Source organism: Brachyhypopomus gauderio, unplaced genomic scaffold, assembly GCF_052324685.1.
Source record: "Brachyhypopomus gauderio isolate BG-103 unplaced genomic scaffold, BGAUD_0.2 sc77, whole genome shotgun sequence".
In the NCBI taxonomy this organism is placed as follows: domain Eukaryota; kingdom Metazoa; phylum Chordata; class Actinopteri; order Gymnotiformes; family Hypopomidae; genus Brachyhypopomus; species Brachyhypopomus gauderio.
Window position 1 is genome coordinate 1,209,110 of NW_027506898.1, and position 23,961 is coordinate 1,233,070.

Genomic DNA, 23,961 nt, shown 5'->3' on the forward strand with positions numbered 1-23,961 from the left:
AACACCTGAACGATCATTTATAATACATTCAGAAGTGAGTGATTGAGTGAGTACTTAAGAATAGGCATAAGCAATACACGTTGTTCATACACAGCAGTCAGACGCGAGGCGTGTATGCGCATGTGAGATGCGAGATTCTGCCGTACACACAAGGGTCTTTGATCTAATGTACAGGTAGTGGAGCCCCCGAGTTAGGCTCATGTTTCTCTCAGTATAATACGACTGCATCTTCTACAGTGCCCTGATTTAAACACCATTCAAATCCCTTTCGTGAAGCTCGCAAATCTAGCGAACCTTCGATAACAGTAGAACAGTTTTTTTACACGTGAAATGCCTTACTATAGATCTAAACGGCATTGCCATCCCCATAGTTCGTTTATAAGCCATTTTTAACAGAAATGCGGCTTTGTTTTCCCTCATCACTCGTCTAGCTGTGTTACCACACTTCTGTACAAATGTGATCTTTTTCGCGTCCATTATTAGCCGTTAGATTTGCACACAGTGCCTTCCTACGCAAATCAAATTCAACACAGTAGGCATTTAATATTCACGGTTATCAAATGCAAGAATTACTTCACAATGCAATCCATAGTACTGTTATATAATGTTGTTGTGGTTGTGTAGTCTAGCGCACTGAAACTGAAATAAATGAACCCATGATTATGAGTTTAAATAACCCAGGGCAGTTTCACTGCAGTAGTGTATACCCAAACTGATCTATCACAAATGGGTTATTTGGGGTTCATTTTACTCCCCACATTCACAGTCTTCATTCCATTCCTCTTTAAAACTTTTATCTCAGCTATATGAATGACCGCACTTAAATCGTTGTCCCGAGCCACCTGCGTGTATTTATTACCAGTGTGATGGTGTGTGTGGTGCTCACTGAGAGCTGAAGTCATGACTGTGTGTTGTTGACACCCTACTCTACCTGCCCTACCAGTATTAAAAATCTATAAGGTTATATTCTCTTTATGGTGATCTGTGATTGAATGTCTGTGTCTACATCCTTCTTCTTCTTCTTTCGGCAATTCCCATTTAGGGGTCACCACAGCAGATCAAACTCCTCCATCGGGCCCTGTCCTGAGTGTCCTCTACTGACACACCAGCCACTCTCATATCCTCTACTACTGCATCCATAAACCTCCTCTTAGGTCTACCTCTCCTCCTCTTGCCTGGATGTTCCATCCTCAAGACCCTCCTACCAATATACCTCTCCTCCCTCCTCTGTACATGTCCAAACCATCACAATCTCGCTTCTCTAACTTAAACTCCAAAACATGCTACATGTGCTGATCCTCTAATAAACTTGTTTCTGATCCTATCCTTCCTTGTCACTCCAAATGAGAATCTCAACATCTTCATCTCAGACACCTCCATCTCCCTCAACTGTCTCTGTCAGTGCCACTGTCTCCAGTCCATACAACATAGCAGGTCTATGTCCTATAGATCTTTCCTTTCATTCTAGCCGACACCCTTCTTTCACAGATCACCCCAGACACTTTATGCCATCCACCCCATCCTGCCTGCACTCTCTTCTTTACCTCTCGTTCACTTCCTCCATTACTGTGCACCCTCGACCCTAAGTAGGTAAACTTGTTAACTTTCACCAAATCAACTCCTTGTAACTGGACCTGTCCACCGTCTGCCCTCTCATTCACACACATGTACTCTTGTTTTACTCCTACTCACTTTCATTCCCCTGCTCTCCAAAGCATTTCTCAATCTTTCCAAGCTCACCTCCACCTGCTCCCTACTCTCACTACAGATCACAATGTCATCAGCAAACATCATAGTCCAAGGGGACTCCTGCCTAACCTCAGTCAGTCCGTCAGTCTGTTCATGACAACTGCGAACAGGAAGGGACTCAGGGCTGATCCCTGATGTAGTCCTACCCCAACTTTAAACCCATCTGTGATTCCAACCGCACATCTCACTGCAGACCAGGACCGGCACTAAAGTACACTGGTGTGTGCACCCTAGTGGCTAGGTTCTGTGTCTACATTCTGGATAGCGTTTTTGATTTAGACATTATATATATATATATATATATATATATATATATATATATATATATATATATATAGTCAGGGCCGGAGTGGGACACTTTTTCAGCCCGGGAGTTATATGCCCAAATACTGCCCAATATTATTTTTCCCTCCCAATCGGCCCAAACTAGAGACTGACATGAGCCGGCCCATCGGGAATCCTCCCGAATCTCCCGATTAGCCACTCCGTCTCTGTATATAGTATACCAGTACCAACATTTTTGCTCATGCATCTTTGATTATGTTGAAAAGACAATAGCAAAGAACTTCAAATTAATCTTGAATAGATGTATTATTGGCTCCCTTGCAGAAGAACTTATGATGCATTTGCATACAGCTATCTAAGGGAAATTTATAAACAAATTGTCCGATTTAGTATTGTCCATGTTAGTTTGGAACCAGACACTTTTTTAAAGTGTCGGTATGAGACAATTAGTTGGAAAGTAGGATTTGATGTTGTAAAAGGAGTACTGTATGATCTGTTGTTTTAATGAATTATTCCTTACTGAACAGTGTATATGTTCAGCATTCTTATATATATTTATGAACTGTTTGAATGGAGCAGATCTATTTATATTTCCAATTCTATACAGACCTTGCCTTTCAGAAATGAAACCATGGCAACATGCCCCCTGGCAATGACTGGCACCAAATAAATAAATAAATAAATTTAAATCCATGAGTTACAAAACAAAACTTTTTATTCTCTGGAACAGGACATTTTCTTCCTGCCCTGCCCCCTTCATGTGGAAACACAACTCTAACACAGGATGTGAAATAATTGACATATTTACGTTTGTACAGGAAACACCAAAAATCAGTAAGTGCTGATGATATGGACGAGTAAAATAAGATTGGCAGATTTAAGACATGTACGAAGTGGCCAGCATCACCATGTGGATAGAGAAAGAGAAGCTTTCATCAAGCAAGAGAGAAGTAGGCTTGAGATCACATAAAACATCCCCATTCAAATAAAAGGAACTATAAACCTGATCTAAAAATGCTACGCTGCAACTTCCAGTGAAGAATCTTACATATTAGCCAGTAGGGCCCACCTTTCAGTTCCAGGTTTAGTCATATTAAAACAAGCATAAATTACACTGAAATCAGGTTAACCAGACCAGCTTCCACTGAGTGGTTATAGACAGATTAGACAGTGTGATTAGACATATGAAATATTGGTAACCATCTTACTTCAGGACATGAATTTTTAAAAGGTCTGCGTAGGTAACCCGTTACCTATTTTGTCCAGGTGAAAAAAAACCCACTCATTTCTCAGGGCAGTTTAAGAGGAGCTTCTGTCAGCAAGGCACGCTGGCATTAAAATTAGGCATTTTAAGTATGGAATGAATTGTAATGCGCATAATGCAATGAATAATTTCAATACAACATCTAATGATGAAAGCAAGAATGTCTCATAAATGCATGAATTATTAAATATTTTGAGTCTCGTAGAATTAAAAATCACTGCCACGGGTGCTCAGAAGTGCCAGAAATTCGGCCTCGTCACATTTCTTACAGGAAGACCCATTTTATCTTTATGAAGATGTTTGTGTATGTCAAATGAAATAGGGGGTTACCTGTCGGAGCTATAGGTGTTAGACACCCCAGAAATCACCTCCTGGATAAATAATCGTGCTGGATTTAAGATTTGTTTAGAATAAACAGTTTGAAGGTGCCTTTACTTTAGCAATGACCCAGGTTAAGTAAAACAATGGATTCTTATATCATCCTGACCAGGCTCTATAGAGATTATACTTCTATTTCATTACACATTTAGAAACTCTACTGACATCAGGTAGTTTAGAGTGTATATCTTATAGTAAAAAAGGTTCATAACTAACATTAAGTACAAAACAATGAGTAGCAATTTAGCACCGGAAAAATAAATGAAAGTGATCTACTGAACACTGTATACTGAACACTGCAGACCCTGTATCAACAGCTGCAACCAAGTTTAAAGGGAATATGTGCATTATATCACATATGTGGTCTTATGCCCTGTATTAAGAGATGAAACAGATATATATACACTGCATTAGTAACTGGAAAAAAATTATACCTATATTTATTTGATTTTCAAAAGGCTATGTTAATATTGTATTGGGAACACAACCAAGGCATTGTACAATACATGAACAAGCATTTCAAGCTTACTGAAATTTGTTCATTACAGAAAAAGCACTAAACCCATGAATGTATTAGGCTGATATGAAGCAAAAAGCTTGGACCAAAAAAAATTAAGAATGGAGCTTATTTATCCAGGAGCTTAACTTAACAGAGATCTATTCATGTGAAGAGTTGTGAAGAGACTTATTGCACTGATAAACTAAAGAATGCAATGCTGGTCAATCTGTATGCAAGTTCACTTAAGCACTAGAAATCACTGGGTCATTTATGGGGCAGCAGTTTTCTCTGCTGTGGACTTGCAAATGTTAATGCTGTAAATGTCCAAGTAGTAAACTAATTTATAATTCAGAAGCATCAAAGTATACTGCTTAATTTTATCAAAGCTGCCTGGCATGAACATAATCTAGTTTGTTTACCCCTACCTTATATGGTAATTTCTCCCTCATTTATAAAGGAACATATAAACAACCTTGACTAAAATTTAGCAATGAACAACATGATTATCATGCAGCTTTTCACTGGGCATTAAAACAGTCCAACGGTCCAACGATTTAGTTCGGCAAACTGCAGTCCTTTCAGATTTTACGATTTTTGAATTTCTGTGCATCTGTCCTTATGGCCACATTCACTCTAAAAACAACAGCTTGTTTTTGTTTGATCTTACGGACACTCAAAACATTTGTCAGGGCTTTTGAATGTTTACACATTTAACCTGTTAGATTGTGTTTAAAACCATACGAAAGACTGCAGAGAAATGTTCTACACTGATGTTCTAAAGCCACCAGTAAGGCTGCAGTATATAGTTATAAATTACAAGATACAACAGTTTGGACAAAAAACATCAAGGCGATCCATTTAAGACAAACGGACCAGATAAAAGACCCCAAATGACCATGTCAGCATTGCAGTATAAGGGACATAAAACCACAGGTGTTTATTATTTTGTTACCCTGGCTATTTACTGTAGGCTGTTCTCCACTCTCTGTATACTGATATGCTTCATAATGCTTATATATAACTTAAATAAACTAAAATTCTAAGCAACTTTTACAGATGCAGACATGGAGTTGACCTGATTTACTCGCTATATTTTACACAGCTTACTCACCTGTCCTGTGGCTACCAGCCGTAATTAACTACAAGACAGTGTGTCTTGGGGAAAGAAAAAAAACCCGAAATGAAACAAAAAAAACAACAGAAATGAGGTGGGGGGGAAAAAAAAAAAAAAGAAAGGCGTAGAGGTTAGCAAGCTTTGGGAAAATGCAGTTTTACATGGCAAAAAAGTCACAAATTGAAAGTACATTAAACTGACCTTGGCCTTAGTCATTACTGACCTGTAATTAAATTCTTCATGTTATCAACTGTGTGTTTACCACCACACAATACGAAGTGGTTTGTCTGGTCTTTTGATTTGAAATGACCCACCTTTCCCTCTCTCTCTTTGACAGGATGCCATAGCAACCAACCAACCAATCAACCAACCAATCAACCAACAAATAGACGCCCATCTCCCCAAGTCCAAGAAAGGCCAATATTATCCTTGTCTGGAGCACAGAAGGGAGGGCTGTGGGGATGGATGAGGGTTGGCGCTGTCCATGTGTGTTTCACTATGAAACTTAAATAAATTAGGTGCACTTTTTAATAAATATCCCACTTTTTCTTGTTACCCTGAATCTTGTAAGCTCGGAGTCAAATAACAAGAAGTGGAGCTGGTCCACAGGAGGGGGCTGCAGTCCACAGCCACCTGTCCAGCTTCCGTCACCGTCCAAGTTCACGCGTCTTACTTGAACCAGTCAGTCAATTCGGTTCCCACAGATAGTAAAGCGATCGATTTCCAGCAGGTCTTTTTTGGGAGCTCTGTGTACGAGTTCTGTTCCATCCTGACTAAGGACCTTTTCCTCAGACTCATCGGGCGTTGTAAGGAACTGATCCGAGTTGCTGGTTGGGAACTTGGAGGCAGTACATTCAGGCTGGTGGGCGGGCTGAGTGATGACTGACGCGGACATTCCCTCCTCCACTGGCTCACCTAGAGGGGAGGATGGCCCAAACGCATCATGAAAATGACATCACTTATGAACAAATTACAGACCAGGGCTCACACAGGTGTCGCCATGGCTAATTTATGAGCATGAAATCTGTTTTATTTTGAAGCTGACTACAAAAATTATTACAATGGACTATCTTGAAGTTTAAAGTATGTTAAGATGTAGAAAGCTAGCGGAAACTTCCAATCTCATTGGCCAATATCTTGGTACTGCATTTGGTCTAACAGTGACCAGGCTAGATCTTGTTTGATCAAGCTGAAAGCTAGTAGGTCACCTCAAACACTTGGCAGCTTCACTCATTGCAACAACGAGTGATTTGGATCATGATGTCATCTGCGGATTGTAAGTTTGTGAAGTGACAAAACATTATGAGACTGGCCTTTGGGGATGACTGTGTGTATGTGTTTGTGTGTGTGAGCATCTCAACTTACCAGGTGGTTCGTGCGTGTGTTTTGTATGGTGAGGCCTGCTGGATACTCTGCTTGAAACAGTGGAGGGGGGAGACTGGAAGAGCTTCTCCTCCATGTTTGCTTCTTTTACATAAACACATGATTTCCCCAGCAGCACTATACTGTTCAATACCTTTAGAGTGATCATGCTGCACACACACACACACACACACACACACACACACACACACACACCCCATCATGTGTTTAAATAGCACTTATATAGCAAAGTTACTATACAGAATATCAGTATGGTAAAAACATGCATATAGTAAAATTTACTTAAAATTAACTGCATGAGTGCACTTACACACACACACACACACACACACACACACACACACACACACACTTACCCAAGATAAAATATTATAACACAGACGAAAGAGAGGGCACCCTGGATCTTCACTGAGCTCATCACCACTCGTATGAGCTTTTAAGAAAAGACTGCAGGTTTATAACAGTGCCTCAGTGTGTTATAACAGTGCTACTACACAAAAGTGCATGCCTGCTGAAAATGACTGGCTACATGCTTGAATATACGAGACATACAAGAGCTACATATGAATATGAAATTTAAGTGAAAACGTTGCTTAGAATGTTGCAAAACAGTAACCTGTGATCATTTGGAAACTGGGCGCAATTTTGAGCAGTTAAACACAGTCGACAGTGTGATGTTTTAACAGGAGGTTACCAGTAATGCAAGAGGAAGAGGGATGAAGCCCATTCTTCTTGATACACTGTCACTGTAGTCTGTATATGCCTGCACCCCCCCCAAAGAAACAAACACCTGTTTAAAACCACCACACACCATTGCTACAAAGTCCTTCATAAGCAGAATTATGAATGAATAGTATGAATAGAATTATGAATGAAAAGTATGAATAGTATGAATGCTAAACTAAATTTTTTTCAAAATGCTGGACTCTATTTTCATGAACACAGCACAAGTTCATAAATCAGACGTAAGACCACAGTGCAGGCACATGTGTGTGGGGCAAAAATCAGACTGAAGACCATGGCTGAGGCACATGTGGGCGTGGCAAATGTTTCCATTTTCATAGAAATGCAAAACAAAAATTTTATAGTTGATGAAAACCTTATCAGGGAAGTCACCACACCAATATTACTGTAGCATAATATGATGGGGACACCTGAAGCAACATTATTTTTGTTTAGACAAATGTAATTATTTCAATATATTTTCCATACATAATGATGTGCCAACTGATTCACAATGAATAGTCACAACAGAATTGTTTTTTAGAAAATAATTACATTTAATTTAGAGATATTTTAGTGTGCTGCTGTTTGTGGCCAAAATCCGATTGTAAGAAGTCCTCACTTCTGCCAAGCAGAACGACGGAAATAACTCCGTGTTTAGGTTTCTGTGCTAAGAGCATGATAGCTTTGAGCCAAAATGGGTCCAAAACCACTGGAGCACCGGTGCATTTGGAGCGTCCCCACACCACACAACAAACACTTCTGCCGTGTGCCCTGGGTGGCTCCAGCCCTGACATTACATCCTTAAACTGGCAAGCAGCTTCATTTCTGATTCAGTCCAAAGTGTGTGTGTGTGTGTGTGTGTGTGTGTGTGTGTGTGTGTGTGTGTGTGTGTGTGTGTGTGTGTGTGCTTAAGAGCACTCACGTTCTTCTGCCTGCTGCTGACGAGATCAAAGGCCAGACTTGCTCTGTATTCTCCGTAGACCTAAACACCCACATAGACACACGCGTGCGCACACACAAATCAGTAGTTAGCATGGGCAGCTGAATCATAAATGTGTGCAGGGGGGTGTTGCTGTATATGAAATTGCAGGTTTTAACCAGTGGCCACATTCAGACACAACTAAAACTCCAACCTTGCCATAAAATGAAAAATGTAAATGTAAAAATTACCTTAACTAAAGACGTAAAACATAATTCTTACTGATCAAATCAAAAGATTTTAATTTATTTATATTTCCAGAGCTAACGCACGCACTCCTCCTGCCAGCTCCATGTGATTGCTCCATTTACCTGTGTAATACATTAAATCTGACCTTAGTAACTAAAAGGAGACCTTTTTGCTCTAGTGGTGTTGCTCCCATGACTGTAAGAACTTTGCCTCACATAAAATTTAGTAATGTAAGAAGACACACACACACACACACACACACACACACACACACACACACACACACACACACACACACACACACACACACACACACACCCTTCATGCCCTAAAGCCTAAAACACAGCCCTGCAAACCTTCACTGTGTGTGTGTGTGTGTGTGTGTGTGTGTGTGTGTGTGTGGTGACACACTAATCTTCCTGACTGAACAAAACTAAGCCACTGTAAGACAGAACATGTATCTGACTCTAAGCCCTTCCAGTAATAGTATCTTTCTCTTCTTGTACACACTCTCATTCCCTCCTCCAAATAATAATAATAATAATCAAATATGCAAATGAATCAAATCTGTATAATTAAATAACTACTCTGCAGTACTACACTTATACATCAAACTAATAATCTTTCTCTTATATGTCCAACCAGACTCACTCCCAAATGGTAGGTCAAGTAACACTTATCTATTGATATGCAAAAATAATTTAATCGTAATTATGGGACGTGTAAGGGGAAGCGAGAGAGGAAGAGGGAAGCATGAGGAGAAGAGGAGGGGAGGCGTGAGGGGAGGTGTGAGGTGAGGCGGGAGACTGAGAGGTGCAGGCAGCTTCACATTGTCAGGAGTCTTTCACTGCCCGTCTCTGTGCAGTTACTGGAATTATCAGGTCACCTTAAAGGCAGTAGTGTCACATTCCTGCCCCCGGGGAAACCTGCACCCCTTTGTTAATGCTCCTCTTCAGTGTCCAAAGGCACAACATGTTTGGTTTAATGGACTAGGGCGATGATTCTCATGTTTCCTCCTCTTTAAGTCATATCCTGCCTCATTTTTAACTGTATTGTAGACGCCTTTTGGAACTGGCAGGTGTATTACAGTAAATTACTGCAGCAGCTTAACTGACGTAAGCTGTGTTTCCAACAAGGCGTGTTGGAAAAGTGTAGGCAGTAAATTTAGTTCCTTTATTGTACTCAACTCCTTCTGTGGATTGTTGTAAAATAATTATTTGCTGGCAACAGACACAGTAAAGACAAGAAGAGCCTCCTTAATGTTGTGATCATGTTACCCGACTGCAAATAACAACTGCTACTGCTACTGGCTGGACATTTTATTAAAGTTAACTTCTAGCAATGATTTTTTTAAATGGCGGACGACCACTGCCACATCTTAATTTCTTAAGTACTCACGTCTGCTGGAATGTCATTGAATTTGGTGATGAAGGCATGCTTCACCACATCCACGGCGATCTCAGAACCAATGACCATACACACATCAGGAAACAACACCCACAGGTGATCTGAAACCAACAACCACCAACCATCAATAACCATCAATCACTGCAGACAGAACGCAATAAAAAAGCATCAGACCTTGTCCATTATAAATAACTGTGCTCAAGACACATCAGGGTTTTCATACTGTTAAACATAAAACAACATATTTATATACAAGCCCATTTAATGTAAATAGGTCCTAGCAGGTACCCACAAGTTGTTTGGTTAGAGCACAGGTGTCAAACTCAAATGTGGCCCGCCGCATAATTTTATGTGGCCCGCAAGAGCTTAAAAAGCCAAATTGTCCAAAAAAAGAAGTAAAAGTGAGCAAAAACTAAATTTCCCACAATTATGTTACCCGCGAAGTGACGGCATCTCGACACAGTGTTTCCATATCGATGCGATTTTCCCACTAAGTGTAATTGAGAAATACAAATAATGATCCCAAAATGTCCAGGAAGAGAAACATCGATGCAGATAGAAGGGTGTTTCAAGAAAGATGGGGAAGCGATGTTTGCGCTTGAAGGAGAAAACGGGTATGAAGCGGTAGCGGTTGTCAAAGAGTACAATATACGTCGGTATTTTGCGACCAAACACGGAGCCAAGTATGCCAAAATTAGCCATCAAGAAAAATGACGAATTGTCAAAGAATTAAAAAACAAACTGCGATCGCAACAGAATGTGTTCACAACCACAAACAAAATGGCAATAAAAGCTGCTTTGTTGTGGCTGAATAAATCGCTGCGCTTCAGTCTTTTTCAGAGGGAGCATTTTTGAAGCACAATTGCTTCAAAACAAAGTTTTGAACAAAGTTATATATATATATATATATATATATATATATATATATATATATATATATATATATATATATATTATTATATCATATATATATATGAATGAACATTTTTTCTTTATTCACTTGGAGAGTTTGATCATTGATGGAGTAATGTGGGTTTCATAACCTAACAAATTTAAAAGATTTATGTTATAATAACAGAGCAACAAGCAAACATTTTTTTTACATTTACGCAAATATATCTGTAATATTTGTAACTTGAATAAGTAATAAATTCAGAGATATTTAACATTAAGGAGTAGGTACATTTATAAGTTACATATGACCAGTGGCGGAGCCAAAGGGGGGGCAGGGGAGGCAATTGCCACCCCCAACAGAGCCCTTGCCACCCCTAGTGCCACCCCACTGGAAATGGTAATTTTAAGAGAAAATATGTGTTTCATTTAGTTCATCATTTGTATATGGACCCCTCTGAAAAAGCCTTGGTCACCCTTTGGCCACCCCTTGAAAAAAAGTCTTGCTCCGCCACTGCATATGGCCCTCCGTGGGTAACGATTATGCTGATGTGGCCCGTGGTGAAAATGAGTTTGACACCCCTGGGTTAGAGAGTATTTACCTGGATTCCATGAGAACTGTTCCATATTTCTGAGGCAGACAATTAATAAGAGCACATAGTTTGTGAATCTTTCTTTGATATCTGAAAAGTGAGATACACAGAAAAGGTTTCGATGTAAAAAAAGGTTTAGTAGCGTCCATCGACATGGGCTCGGTTGGGCTGGCTAAACTGGCAGCTCTCTGTGGCTTACCACTGTTGGACATCTGAAAGAGATTATTCTTTTCAAACTTCTTAAACACACTGCCTTTGATCTCAACAAACTACAGAGAAGGAGAGAAGAAGAAATGTAAGATTCAACATAAAAGAGCGATTTGTATGATGGTTTTTATGTGTGATTGTAATTTAGACTTATTGCAATTCGGACTTCTTTTGAAGTGAACATGTGAGAGGTGTGTGTGAGAGTTCTACACAATAGGTAAACTTTCCATTTTCTGAAACTAAGTTTCAATTGTGCAATAAAAATAACACACACACACACACACACACACACACACACACACACACACACACACACACACACACACACACACACACACACACACACACGCATACATATGTCAAGGGAGAAAACCAAAATGCTCAAGATACTCCCTTCTGACACTGTTGCACACGAGTGTGAGTGTGAATGTGTATATGTGTACTCACATTGTTGGACATCATGATGGTGAGCAGGGATTTGTTGTGCGAGTTGAATGCCACGTTCAGGGTCGTGGCCTGAACCATAATGAGAATGGCATGAAGAACTATAGCTCATGTTCAGGAAAACACGCACACATGTCATTTTTTGTGTCTGAATTTAAATTACTCAGAGTGATTTCAAGAACCTGCTTTGTTATTGTGTTACTGGGTGACTTTAATATTAATATATACAGGATGAGGACTCTTCTGAAGCCAGGGGAGTTCTTGACTGCAGAGGTTTTCCTCAGTTATGCTGATTTCTCCACACAATCATGGTCTTGCACTAGATTTCCATAGTATGGATGGCCTTGAAGTTATTTTTGTTTCTGTTGCTGGTTTTACTGACTATGTGATGTTCAAGTGTTCTTTCAGTATGGCTTCCCCCAAATGTCTTAAAATTGATTGTTTGTTTGTAATTTCAACCATCCACCATCATACTTTCACCACCTCTCTATGAGGTATATCTAGGCTATTCTCCCCTGGTGACATGGATGCACTCGGCAACAGCACTGCGTCTGAGACAACAGCACTGCGTCTGAGACAACAGCACTGCGTCTGAGACAACAGCACTGTGTCTGAGACACTCAGTGCTCATGCTCCCCTCAGGTGTTCCTTCCTCCACGGTTCAACCCAGAGCTCAGCACTATGGAAACCAAAGTTGAGCATCTTGATCAATGGTATAAGAATACGGTTTCTTTTAAAAAATGTATATCTGCTATTTCCAATCATAATGATAATTTGACTTGTTTTTTTTCTCCATTAGTTACCATTAGTTTTTTCATCTCTCCCCCTCTCAAAACAGCAACTGTTTAAGCCATATTTAAGAAATCTGGGTTACATCCGTCCTCATTGGCCAATTACAGACTCATCTTTAATCTCCTTTAGCTCTCCATGGAAAGTCATGAGAAAAGTTGTAGCCTCCCAGGTTCTGTGAAGAAACAATCTTTACGAAATATTTGTCTGGTTTTCGCACTGTGCACAGTACTGTGTCTGTTCTCTGAGAAGCTGCAAATCATCTGCTGCTTCAGCTGAGGTTAGCTGGATCTCATAGAAGGTCATGATACAGTATAGCATGCCCTATGAATTTCAAGACTGTTGTCTTATTGATTACTGATTCAGCTCGAAATGGGTTGTGGTCATATCTCAGTAATATAACATTGATAACACTGATAACATTCAGATTTATATTAGTACTTTTTCTTCCACAGCTTCAGGAACACTGTACTTTCTCCAATAGGATCTAAATCGCTACTCTCTGGTTTCTGGATGGTGCTTATCAAAATTATGAGTCCCGTATCAAATCATTCACCAAAACTGCACTGCATCATCTACACAACATTGCATGCTTTTGCCCTACGCTCAGTGATAATGATGCAATAACAGTGATGAAATACATTACTCCAAATTACTGGAAAACTCCCTGTTAAACCGATTACAATACTTTAATACTTACATATCTCTGCAGCTAGAGTCCTTTCATCCACCAACATATAACCATATAACCATATAACCGCTGTGCTTCAGCAGCAACGCTGGCTACCTCTTATCTCCAGTATGAAGTATAAAATCTTCTAACTTTCAGACTCTTCTTGTTCTCGATGATCCTCCAGCTTTTCAGAACACCGACTGTTCAGAACACAGACTGTTCAGAGCGATTCGACTTTCCTCTTAATTGCCCATTATTCTTCCTAGATGTAATTTTTTCTTCTCATTGTAAATGTAAAGCATCATTGGTTTTACGAAAGGCATTCATTAACTATAAATTGATCTTACTATTATTATTATTATTATCATTACTACTATGCTAATTAAAGTGGAGCAGAATGACTGTTAATGCTTGGTCAGCTGACTTGAGTGCGTTAGAAAAGACCCCATATTGGCACTCTCCTGCCCAAGGATACAGACGTACAGGACCGCCATGAGGAAGTGTGGTATCACGCCTATGTGTGCACGCTTCCTCTCCTTGGGCTCCGTGGCTGTCCAGTACAGGGCGTCCAGAATATCCTGTCCGAAGGATGAGAACAGGCGGTCTGCCATCTGCAAGACAGAGACAAGGAGAGGAGGGAGAGAGGGAAAAAAAGAAAAACAAGATAAAAAGCCAGTTTAAGTGTGTTAGAATAGGGTAAGATTATGAGATTAGATTAGATTAGAGAACTAGGCTGTACAAGAGTGGGTTCGTCAAGATGTTCCTAACACTAAGCACTTTGCAATCTTGTACTTAAGAACATAAATGTACGAGTGTTTTGTGAAACCCTTCATAACAAACATGTCTTAACCTTACTGTTGAACACATTCACTATCTGATATAGTGAATATCAAGTTCAATATCAAGTTCAAAGCTTGGCAGGGGTCACTGGCTTGCCTGAGACATGGTGCTTTACTTCAAAGTATGTAAACATTACCTCCAACATCTAGGAGGTATTAACATTTAGGACTTCTTCATACATACTACGTTTTGGGTTCAAGATTGTGACAACACTTCATAGAATCCAAGAATCGATCCGATTCCGATTCTGAAGATTATGAATAGATTTTTTTCGATATAATCGATTCGATCCAATTCGGGGTTTAGTGTTATTAAAAATGTATTTGAGCTGTTTCCTGACTGTGTACAGAAGCAACATGTTAAAACTAGTATTATATCGATATTAATCAGCAAATAGTTACTGGTAGGTGGTAGTTACTGATGGCTGGAAGACTGGTGAAAAGGGTAATCATAAATCTACCTTCAAGAAAGGAAATCCAGGACAATACACAGAGGACATTTTTGTCTATATCTGCAACAGTGGACTCCTACTGGGACACTAACCAGTGTATTATTATTATGATTGAAATAATTAAGAATTCACCTAAAAGCTGTTGCTACCAAATGCATTTTTATTTTAAAAGTGCTCACAATTAATAAACTGAAAGTATAAAATGTAAACGTGTATTTTTCTTTAAAGTGAGAATATAAGAACAGAACTCTCACGTTACGGTCCCCGACCCCTCCCTTTTGGGGGTGTGTTGATGTCGTCTGCGTCTAGTCGTCTGCGGATCTCCGTGGGTGCGGGTGTGTCCGAGTGTTATTATCAGTCTCACCTGTGGCTCGTTTCGTCATCACAGGGGGTTTATTGGGCTTGTCTACTTAATGTGCGTTCGCGCGGCGTCCTGTGCTCGTCGTTGTTTGAATCACACATGTTCTATGTAAACGTGTTTTATGTGCGCTGTCTGCGCTTCGGTAAATGTAATAAACGTAACGATTTGGAAAGTGCAAAGAATACTGTCTCGTCCATCGCCTTGCGCCCAACGTTACAAGAACATTTTAAACTTTTTTAAACTGTAAAACCACTGGGTAAACTGTCAGTGACATGGACTAACTGTAAATAGTCACTGACACTGGATAAACTGTCCTTCTGTTTTTAGATTTCCGATTTGACTATCGTCATTACCGGCGCTGTCCGACGCCATGTTGTTTTACAGTTAGTTAGACCGAGCACGCCTGCGTGAATTCAGTGACGAGGCGGGGGTAAAAGTTCACTGGGGGGAATGTAAAAAATTATTTTTTTTAAATTATTTAAAAAAATAATAATAAATCGATCTTTGGACGTACGAATCGATTATCAGATCATCATATGCGAATCGATTCTGAATCGGAAAATCGATTTTTTCAACACAGGCCTAGTGATTAGCATTAAGTACTTTGGATGTGCAGGCTGGCCTAGGAGCAGTGATGTAGTACCTCCAGCATGTTGTAAATGATGTAGAGTTTGATGACCGACTGTCCCCTGATCAGATGGTACATCATGGAGTAGTCCACATAGTGCATCATGGAATAGCACAGCACCATGATAAACCCCTTCAGCACATCACACACCTGAGCAGGCTGCAGCAGGCGAGAGCCACTGTGGACACACACACACAGCACGCACGCACAGCACGCACGCGCGCACACACACACTGTTAAAATCAAACACCTTTGTTCTTTTTTAGTGAGCCACAAGCCCACATTTCTGCAGAAATAAAAGAGGCATGAAGGAATCTATGCACATACACAACCTGTTAGTGATTTAAAAGCTACAATACAGCCACAGACTACACAGCCTGTCATGCAGCACACCTTAAACAAATGTGATTCAAATGTATAAAAATACATATAAAATTATAGATAAAAGAAAGATAAAATGTAATTTAAAAGGATACAAAACAGAGCATAAAATAACAATGTTAATATAATATGATGACTCTGCCCCTTATTCCCTTAATGGTCCTAAAGCCCATTATATGATGTAACCCCTCTGTGCATCCTTCTCTGTGAGTGAGGACTGAGGAGACTGCACTATAAATGCAACACAACACTGCCACCTACTGGTTGAACTCATTCAGAACCGTGAAAAAAAGGAGCAAAACCAACACAGCGCGGGATTAGAGAGCTCAGACAGCCATCATGTGCCTGTGTGCATCATGTGCATGTGAGAGTGTGTGTGTGAGTGTGTGTGTGAGTGTGTGTGTGAGTGTGTGTGTGAGTGTGTGTGTGAGTGTGTGTGTGAGTGTGTGTGCTGGCTGAGTATGTAAAGCAGCTGTGTTCATTTCAGCACTACGGTATGCTTCTGCGTACCTTCGTTTTTTGCAGTAGGGGCATATACTAGCCCTGCAGGCACAGAAATAGATGGTGAGTTCAAATTTTGTTTGCGACCATCCACGGGGAGCTACCAGGGCAAATTAGGTCTCCGCCTACTGTCTACCACAGGAACATTCTGTCTAGTGGACGTGAAGGACATGTCCACATGTATGTCCCAAAGCCTTCCATTAGGGGGTGTGAGTTTGGGTTATATAGAGGACAGGATCCAACATAAAACATGTATAGCTCACCTAGGTCAGGCAACAAATGACATTAACAATCATAAGGTTGTGGGTTCAGTTCCCAAGAAGCACATACTATGAAATATACAGAAGTTGCTCTGGATAAGACTAACCAAATGCTGATATTGAAAGAAGAGTTGGTGGCATTTTTTTTACATGATAATAGGAGTAAAAACAAATTCTATTTGAATAGACCAGTTGAGTGAATGAGAACAGCACCACGATGGATTTCTAGATGGACTTTCGGTGTGTGTCACCCCTGCAGGCTGGAGTAAACAATACAGGTGCTGGTGTACAAATGAAAGTAAACACCTGGGCCACCTGAGTCACCCGAGCAAGACAGATACAAGTCCTTACTCCAAAAAAATAACAGATGAACACAAATGAGAAATTTGGTTTAAAAAATTCACCAAAAGAAAACTGACAAAAAATGGGTAAGGGTATGCTTGGAACGTACCACACCCACAGACCTGTCTCTTATTCACAGGGGGGAATGCTACAGTAATGTGATTTAAAACCGCTCTGTCATGCCCAAATATAAATGGTTCCATGGAAGGAACATTTAAATGGATTTTGGAGAACATAACAACCCTTTATGCATTTGTGTGCCTGTTCATATGTATGTATGGGGCTTATGGAGCCGTGTGTGTGTATTTACCCGAGTCCACAGCAGGGTAGTGTGAGCAATCTGATTAGTGCCAAAAGCACTCGGAGGGGTAACAGAGTGAAGACATAGAGGAATGCATCCAGACAGAGGAAAAACCCAAAGACCATCAGCTACAAACAGACACACACACAGGAGAAAGAGAAAAAAAACGTTGGTATAAATAACAGACTATGAACCCAGAGCACATTTCAGGCAGTACAGGTGCATAATTTTATTTTATTTTTTTCTTTCACATAATCAGGCACATTTCACACACACACACACACACACACACACACACACACACACACACACACACACACACACACACACACACACACACACACATATATATATGAAATGCTGCACTAGCTGCACTACGACAGGCAGTAATGTATCATGTTCTCTTTTCCTTGCTGAGATGTTAGATCATAGGATATATTATTTTTATTATTATTATCATCTTACTACAGCTTGTGTAAAGCACTTCAACATCGTGTATGAAATCTACTACACAAATATATTAGACTTGCCTTGACAAAACACATGTTGAACTTGGTAAGGTAACATATGTGTGAATGCACTACAATGTAGCATCTCTCAGGACTGGGCATATACAGGATACAATACTCATCACAGTACAGTATAATATGTTACATTACAGAGACACCACAGCATGCTGAGATGTCAACGGTAGGTTCACGTTATCACACACGTCATCAGAACACATCCACATGTGCTGCCTGTCATTAGACCAGACAGTCATAATTTGGAGACTGAAATCAGTAAAGAGTTGAGATTTTGTTCTGGGAATTTGCATCAGCAGTACTAATCAGCACATCTCTGTTTCAGTAGCGGCACTAATCAGCATATCTCTGTTTCAGTAGTTCGAGGAGAGCTCCAGAGTTACTCCTCTTTATCCACTGCACGGCCAGGTTGTGCAATTACCAGCAGGAAGTTTGAGAACGCATACATTAAAAAGGAGGTAACTATACCGATAATGACTTGCATTTTTAAATGTCTTTTTTTTATGAAAAAGGAACATCTCATCAGTACTAATGAAACCAGACGCCAAAGGACTCTGGGAGATGTAGGAGATGTGGTAGGTGATCTCCTGCCAAATGTTTCATGGTCTGAGTTATTCATTATGAGGCCTCGTCTGAGGACGGCAAGAATTACAGGCAGGTTTCTTTCTCATAAATATTGCCATTACGTCATGACCCCTGACACTGCTGTGAGTGTGTGTGTGTCCGGTGTGTGTGTGTTCGGTGTGTGTATGCGTGTGCGTGTGTGTGTGTGTGTGTCTGCGGCCGCACTACCTTCTCCAGCTCTTTGGGAATGCGGAGACAAGTGTAGACTCTCTCTCTCCGCTCTGTGTACTTGGCCTCATTGTGTTCTAGAAAGTAGCCCCTGGTCAACTCTGCACTGACGAACCGCAGCAGAGAGAGGTCTGCACAGAGACACACACATTCAATGGAGCTGGCAACGCAATAAAGCTATTCTTCATATTATTTAGGATTACTACCACAATATAACAATATAAACTTAGAAAATTTTAAAACTAAGAAAAATACATACACTGTGTCACATATACTGTATATTATGCACTTAGCAGTATGCAAGGTTTTTTTTAATGATTTTTTAAGCATTTAAGGTTAAGGGATTCAAACAAGATTGCATCGTGATGTATCAAACTGAAGGTGGCAATTCACCTGCATCGATTTCTGAATTTTGGAAATAATTATTTCTGTTCCAGTTCCAGGTCTGTTCACTGACAGTGTCTGCAAAGCGCTATTCTAACAAGCCCATGTGTCAGAGTAGCAAACGAAAGATTCACGCCAGTTCTGGCTCTTCGGCATGTAGCAGTGTTCGAATAAAAAAATTATTCTCGAACGTACCAAAATTTTATCTATTAAATATATTTGAATTATAGTGAAATTCAAGGTTTTCCATAGCTCTGTGAATCGAGCCTTAGTGAGGATAGATGACACCCACAATTTTGAACAGTTGTACAACAGAAATATCCATTGCAACATTCAACATTTAACACCATAAAGCAATCGTCTTATCAAGCACGCGCAAAACAAACAAAACGATAGCTTAATGTGCTCTGCATGCACACCAAAACCCTCTGTGCTGCTCCTGTTTTGATGCCTGAGTTTTAAAGCATTCAAAACTGCTGCCATTTTATTTCTTTATTTTTTGCAGGAGAAATTGGGAACAAGGTGGGAGAGCAGGTCTATTGCACCTGGTCTGCCTTATTCTTGCTTCACTGCTTATTCAGTCTGACACACAGCCAGCAGCGAAAAACTTGCTCCCTCCGTTTCAGCGTGTACCTGCAGTGGGGGAGGGCAGAGCGGGGAAGCTGTGTCCCGGCACACTAGCCATCTCACGCATTTGCATACTCCCCTTCATAGTAGCATGCAGAGAGAGTGCCTGAGAGAGAGTATTGGTGTAGGCAGTACAGCGCATGTGAGAGAGTATTGGTGTAGGCAGTACAGCGCATGTGAGAGAGTATTGGTGTAGGCAGTACAGCGCCTGTGAGAAAGTATTGGTGTAGGCAGTACAGCGCCTGAGAGAGTGTATTGGTGTAGGCAGTACAGCGCCTGTGAGAGAGTATTGGTGTAGCAGTACAGCGCCTGAGAGAGTGTATTGGTGTAGGCAGTACAGCGCCTGTGAGAGAGTATTGGTGTAGCAGTACAGTACAGCGCCTGTGAGAGTGTATTGGTGTAGGCAGTACAGCGCCTGTGAGAGAGTATTGGTGTAGCAGTACAGTACAGCGCCTGTGAGAGAGTATTGGTGTAGGCAGTACAGCGCCTGTGAGAAAGTATTGGTGTAGGCAGTACAGCGCCTGAGAGAGTGTATTGGTGTAGGCAGTACAGCGCCTGTGAGAGAGTATTGGTGTAGCAGTACAGTACAGCGCCTGAGAGAGTGTATTGGTGTAGGCAGTACAGCGCCTGTGAGAGAGTATTGGTGTAGCAGTACAGTACAGCGCCTGTGAGAGAGTATTGGTGTAGGCAGTACAGCGCCTGTGAGAGTGTATTGGTGTAGCAGTACAGTACAGAGCCTGAGAGAGAGTATTGGTGTAGGCAGTACAGCGCATGTGAGAGAGTATTGGTGTAGGCAGTACAGCGCCTGTGAGAAAGTATTGGTGTAGGCAGTACAGCGCCTGAGAGAAAGTATTGGTGTAGGCAGTACAGCGCCTGAGAGAGAGTATTGGTGTAGGCCAGGGGTAATCAATTAAATCTTTCCGCGGTCCATTTTTGGCAGATAGCTCAGACCTTAGGTCCGGGTCCGCGGTGGCGAACGAAAGTTGTTGAGCGGGGGGGGCGGGGGTGGCGAACGAAAGTTGAAAGGGGGGGGGGGGGGGGGGGCAACGTAACACTCAAATGGGTGGTGAACGTAACACTCTTCTGAAAATAAATTCTCCGGTTTAAAATATAGTCTCCCGTTAAATTTTTTTTGGCATTTGGGTCCGTATCCAGTTAATCAGGAATGTAATTGGGTCCGGACAGGACGGCGTTCGGGTCCGGATCCGGACCGCGGTCCGCCATTTGGTGATACCTGGTGTAGGCAGTACAGCGCATGCGTCCCAGCACACCTGACTCAGGGTCTAAAGGTTTTGACAGCTGTCATTTCCTTTGGTGTGTGTGTGGTTACATTTTTTTTTTATTTAGTCTGAACTCAAAAAAATGAAAACAAAGGTGCAGCTGGGATCCCAAGGCCAACTTGATGACAAACAAATTGAATTGTTCAGGTAATAGGAGGGTTTTAGGTTGAAATAACTGGCTTTCACTGGACATTTGGGATCTGCCTGCAGTCGTAAAATGTGTTTTATCTTGATGCATGTGTTTCACACCATCATACTCTGAATGCATTTGAACATTGTGCATAAATGAGTAAAGTGTGGAACCATTTAAGCAATTCCTTTTAGATTTTTTTCCTGAGGAGAAGCTGCTCTACAAGACTAGTGTCCATAAATTACTTTTTGAACAATCCCATGTAAGGACTTATGTAAAGAGCAACTTTTGCTAACTAAATTACTTTAGTGAAAATAAAGTTAATGACAGACTGTGTTACATCAGCGGAGGTGTTTTAAAAAATGTAGGCTACATGTAAAGCACTTTCAAATCAAGGATTATGGTGCATCATTATCTGGGAAAGTTGGTGCTGGAAGACAGTTTTAGGCATATTAGTCAAGACTTTTGATTTGATTATGATTTGGTACTGTGAGGAGTCTCGGTTGTTTTCACTGTCATATTTTTTGTTTATCACTAAAATTACCTGAAGTTAGCTAGGTGCAAATGACCAGCATCACATATATTTATCTGGAGATGGTTCACACAAAGCATTATGAGAAACTAGTAATGTCCTCTTAACTCACAGAGCCTACAAGTGCAGATGACCTTCACACACAGCACCTGGTGGCAGCTGTTCTCACAGCAACTCCTTCAGGCACCCTGGAGAAATCCTTATAGTCTATATAACTTATCAGCAACACCTTCTACTCAGTAAACGCTCGCTTATCATTTACTAAGTTACAAATCTTATTTATCCAGCTGCAATCATGAGCAGTCTAAGGAAGTTAGTGAATGTTATCAAACAACACTTGTGTCAACAACTGTAGCCACCATCGCTAACTTAAGCAAACGAAATTATCCAAACCAAGTTGCCTGGCCAAGTTAGGTAGCTAATGCTATCGCCAGTTAGCCAACAATCCACGGGTTTCAAAAGAAATTTGTAAGTACATCCTCTGTTATGCTAAATTAAATACTATGCTTGTCTTCACAGCAAGTGGAATATTTGCTCGCTAGGCATAATCTAGTCAAGTGTCGTCTAGCTATCTGGCTGGCTAGTAGCCCGGTTTGACAGCTTGCAGCACCGCTGTGCACCAGTCTTGTGTAATGACCAGCTAGATAATAAACTACACTGCTTAAGTGATACTGACCTTGCAGTGTCAACCATTAGCTCTCGACATCACTTGATATTAGAGATGCACAGTTAGACTGCAGTTTATATTAGGGATGCATATGTAGATATCAGTTGATATTATAGATGTACAGTTAGTTAGCAGTTGATATTACAGATGCACTGTTAGATATCAGTTGATATTATAGATTCACAGTTAGAGATTAGTTGATATTAGAGATGCATAGTTAGACAGCAGTTGATATTAGATATGCATATTTAGATAGCAGCTGATATTAAAGATGCACATGTTTAGATATCAGTTGATATTATAGAAGCACAGTTAGATAGCTGTTGATATTAGAGATGCATGTTTCGATAGCACTTGATATTAAAGATGCATATTTAAATATCAGTTGTTATTAAAGACCAGTGTAACGTTAGCGGGCTAAATACGATGTAGCCGACGTCGTAGTTTGGCTCTTCAGGCTGTAGCAGTACCAAACCACAGAAACCTATGTGGTTAGCTAGCTCACCAACTATATGGCTGAGTAGACTAGACGAGACTAACCCTAGCTATCGCACTTGACAGCTCCATGTTTATGTTAGCTAGCTAGCCACCGCACTGCACTTACCCGACAGACTGCGCTTGCTGTCCTGCTTTTTAGCCTTTCTCTCATAAAACCCGAGTGTCTCTGTCAGCTCCGACGTGCCGCCGCTTTTCTCCGCTCTGCCGGTGCTGTGGAAAGGCCGTTTCTCCCTCTCCTTGTCTTCGTTTTCGGTCTCTTTTTCATCTTCCAGCCCCGTCGCTACTGTATCCGCCATTTTGACTCATTCGCGCTGAGCGCAGACACAACACTCCTACGTCATCACGTCGTTCAATCACCCCGTCGGTCTGTGTGGACAGAAACGTACTTAAATCATTTACTGCATTCATGTTATATTTGAATATTAATTGGTAATAATGTTGTTTCAGCAATCGGCGTTATCCATCGCGAGGTAGGTATACATATATATCAGCATGTAGGCTATCACACAGTTCTCGGGAATCGAACCCCTGAGTTTTAATATGTTTTCTTTAATCTGCGCTGAATGCTAAAAGTTCGGTTATTATTATAACAGTTATCGTAATTCAGCATCACCTTTAATGTTTTCCTTTTCTATGGTGCTGTTAATTTCCTTAACAAACAACAAGAAAATGAAACAAAGATGTCTGTCAAAAACGTTTTGTGGACAAAGTCTAATAAATGAGAAAAGTAGGCTACTTATTCTTTACATCATCCCCAAAAGTAACAACGACAACTTGTCTCTACATTTATAAAACCATAGATCTGAAATTACAGTTACGTGCAGTTTGTTGACCAAACTAAACTTGTTTAGACTGGTTTTGACTAGTTTTTGACGGTCACTGACTATTCTCA

The 23,961-nt window shown here is 40.6% G+C and overlaps 1 protein-coding gene across 2 annotated transcripts; it reads right to left on the reverse strand.

Annotated features, from left to right (window-relative positions):
- Positions 1 to 2,731: 2,731 nt before the first annotated feature.
- Positions 2,732 to 23,434, reverse strand: tapt1b (transmembrane anterior posterior transformation 1b). Of its 2 annotated transcripts, XM_076990700.1 has the most exons (15): positions 23,176 to 23,434; positions 18,952 to 19,082; positions 17,645 to 17,763; positions 16,742 to 16,774; positions 15,866 to 16,028; positions 14,046 to 14,181; positions 12,112 to 12,209; positions 11,657 to 11,726; positions 11,467 to 11,547; positions 9,965 to 10,074; positions 8,321 to 8,380; positions 7,367 to 7,435; positions 7,029 to 7,105; positions 6,655 to 6,821; positions 2,732 to 6,204 (listed from the first exon to the last, which is right to left on the reverse strand). In XM_076990700.1, exons 1-15 carry the CDS (start codon positions 23,363 to 23,365, stop codon positions 5,972 to 5,974), a joined length of 1,737 nt encoding a protein of 578 aa, XP_076846815.1. In that variant the 5' UTR covers positions 23,366 to 23,434; the 3' UTR covers positions 2,732 to 5,971. The 2 variants fall into 2 exon arrangements, with proteins under 2 accessions (XP_076846815.1, XP_076846816.1); XM_076990701.1 differs by lacking the exon at positions 16,742 to 16,774 and having other exon boundaries at positions 23,176 to 23,431.
- Between the last annotated feature and the right edge of the window lie 527 nt (positions 23,435 to 23,961).

Coding starts and splice junctions, on each gene's coding strand:
- tapt1b (XM_076990700.1), bottom strand. CDS start 23,365: ATGGCGGATACAGTAGCGACGGGGCTGGAAGATGAAAAAGAGACCGAA. Junction 10,075..11,466: donor ACAGTTCTCATGGAATCCAG/GTAAATACTCTC, acceptor TGTTGGTTTCAG/ATCACCTGTGGGTGTTGTTT. Junction 6,822..7,028: donor GTTATAATATTTTATCTTGG/GTAAGTGTGTGT, acceptor GTGTGTGTGCAG/CATGATCACTCTAAAGGTAT.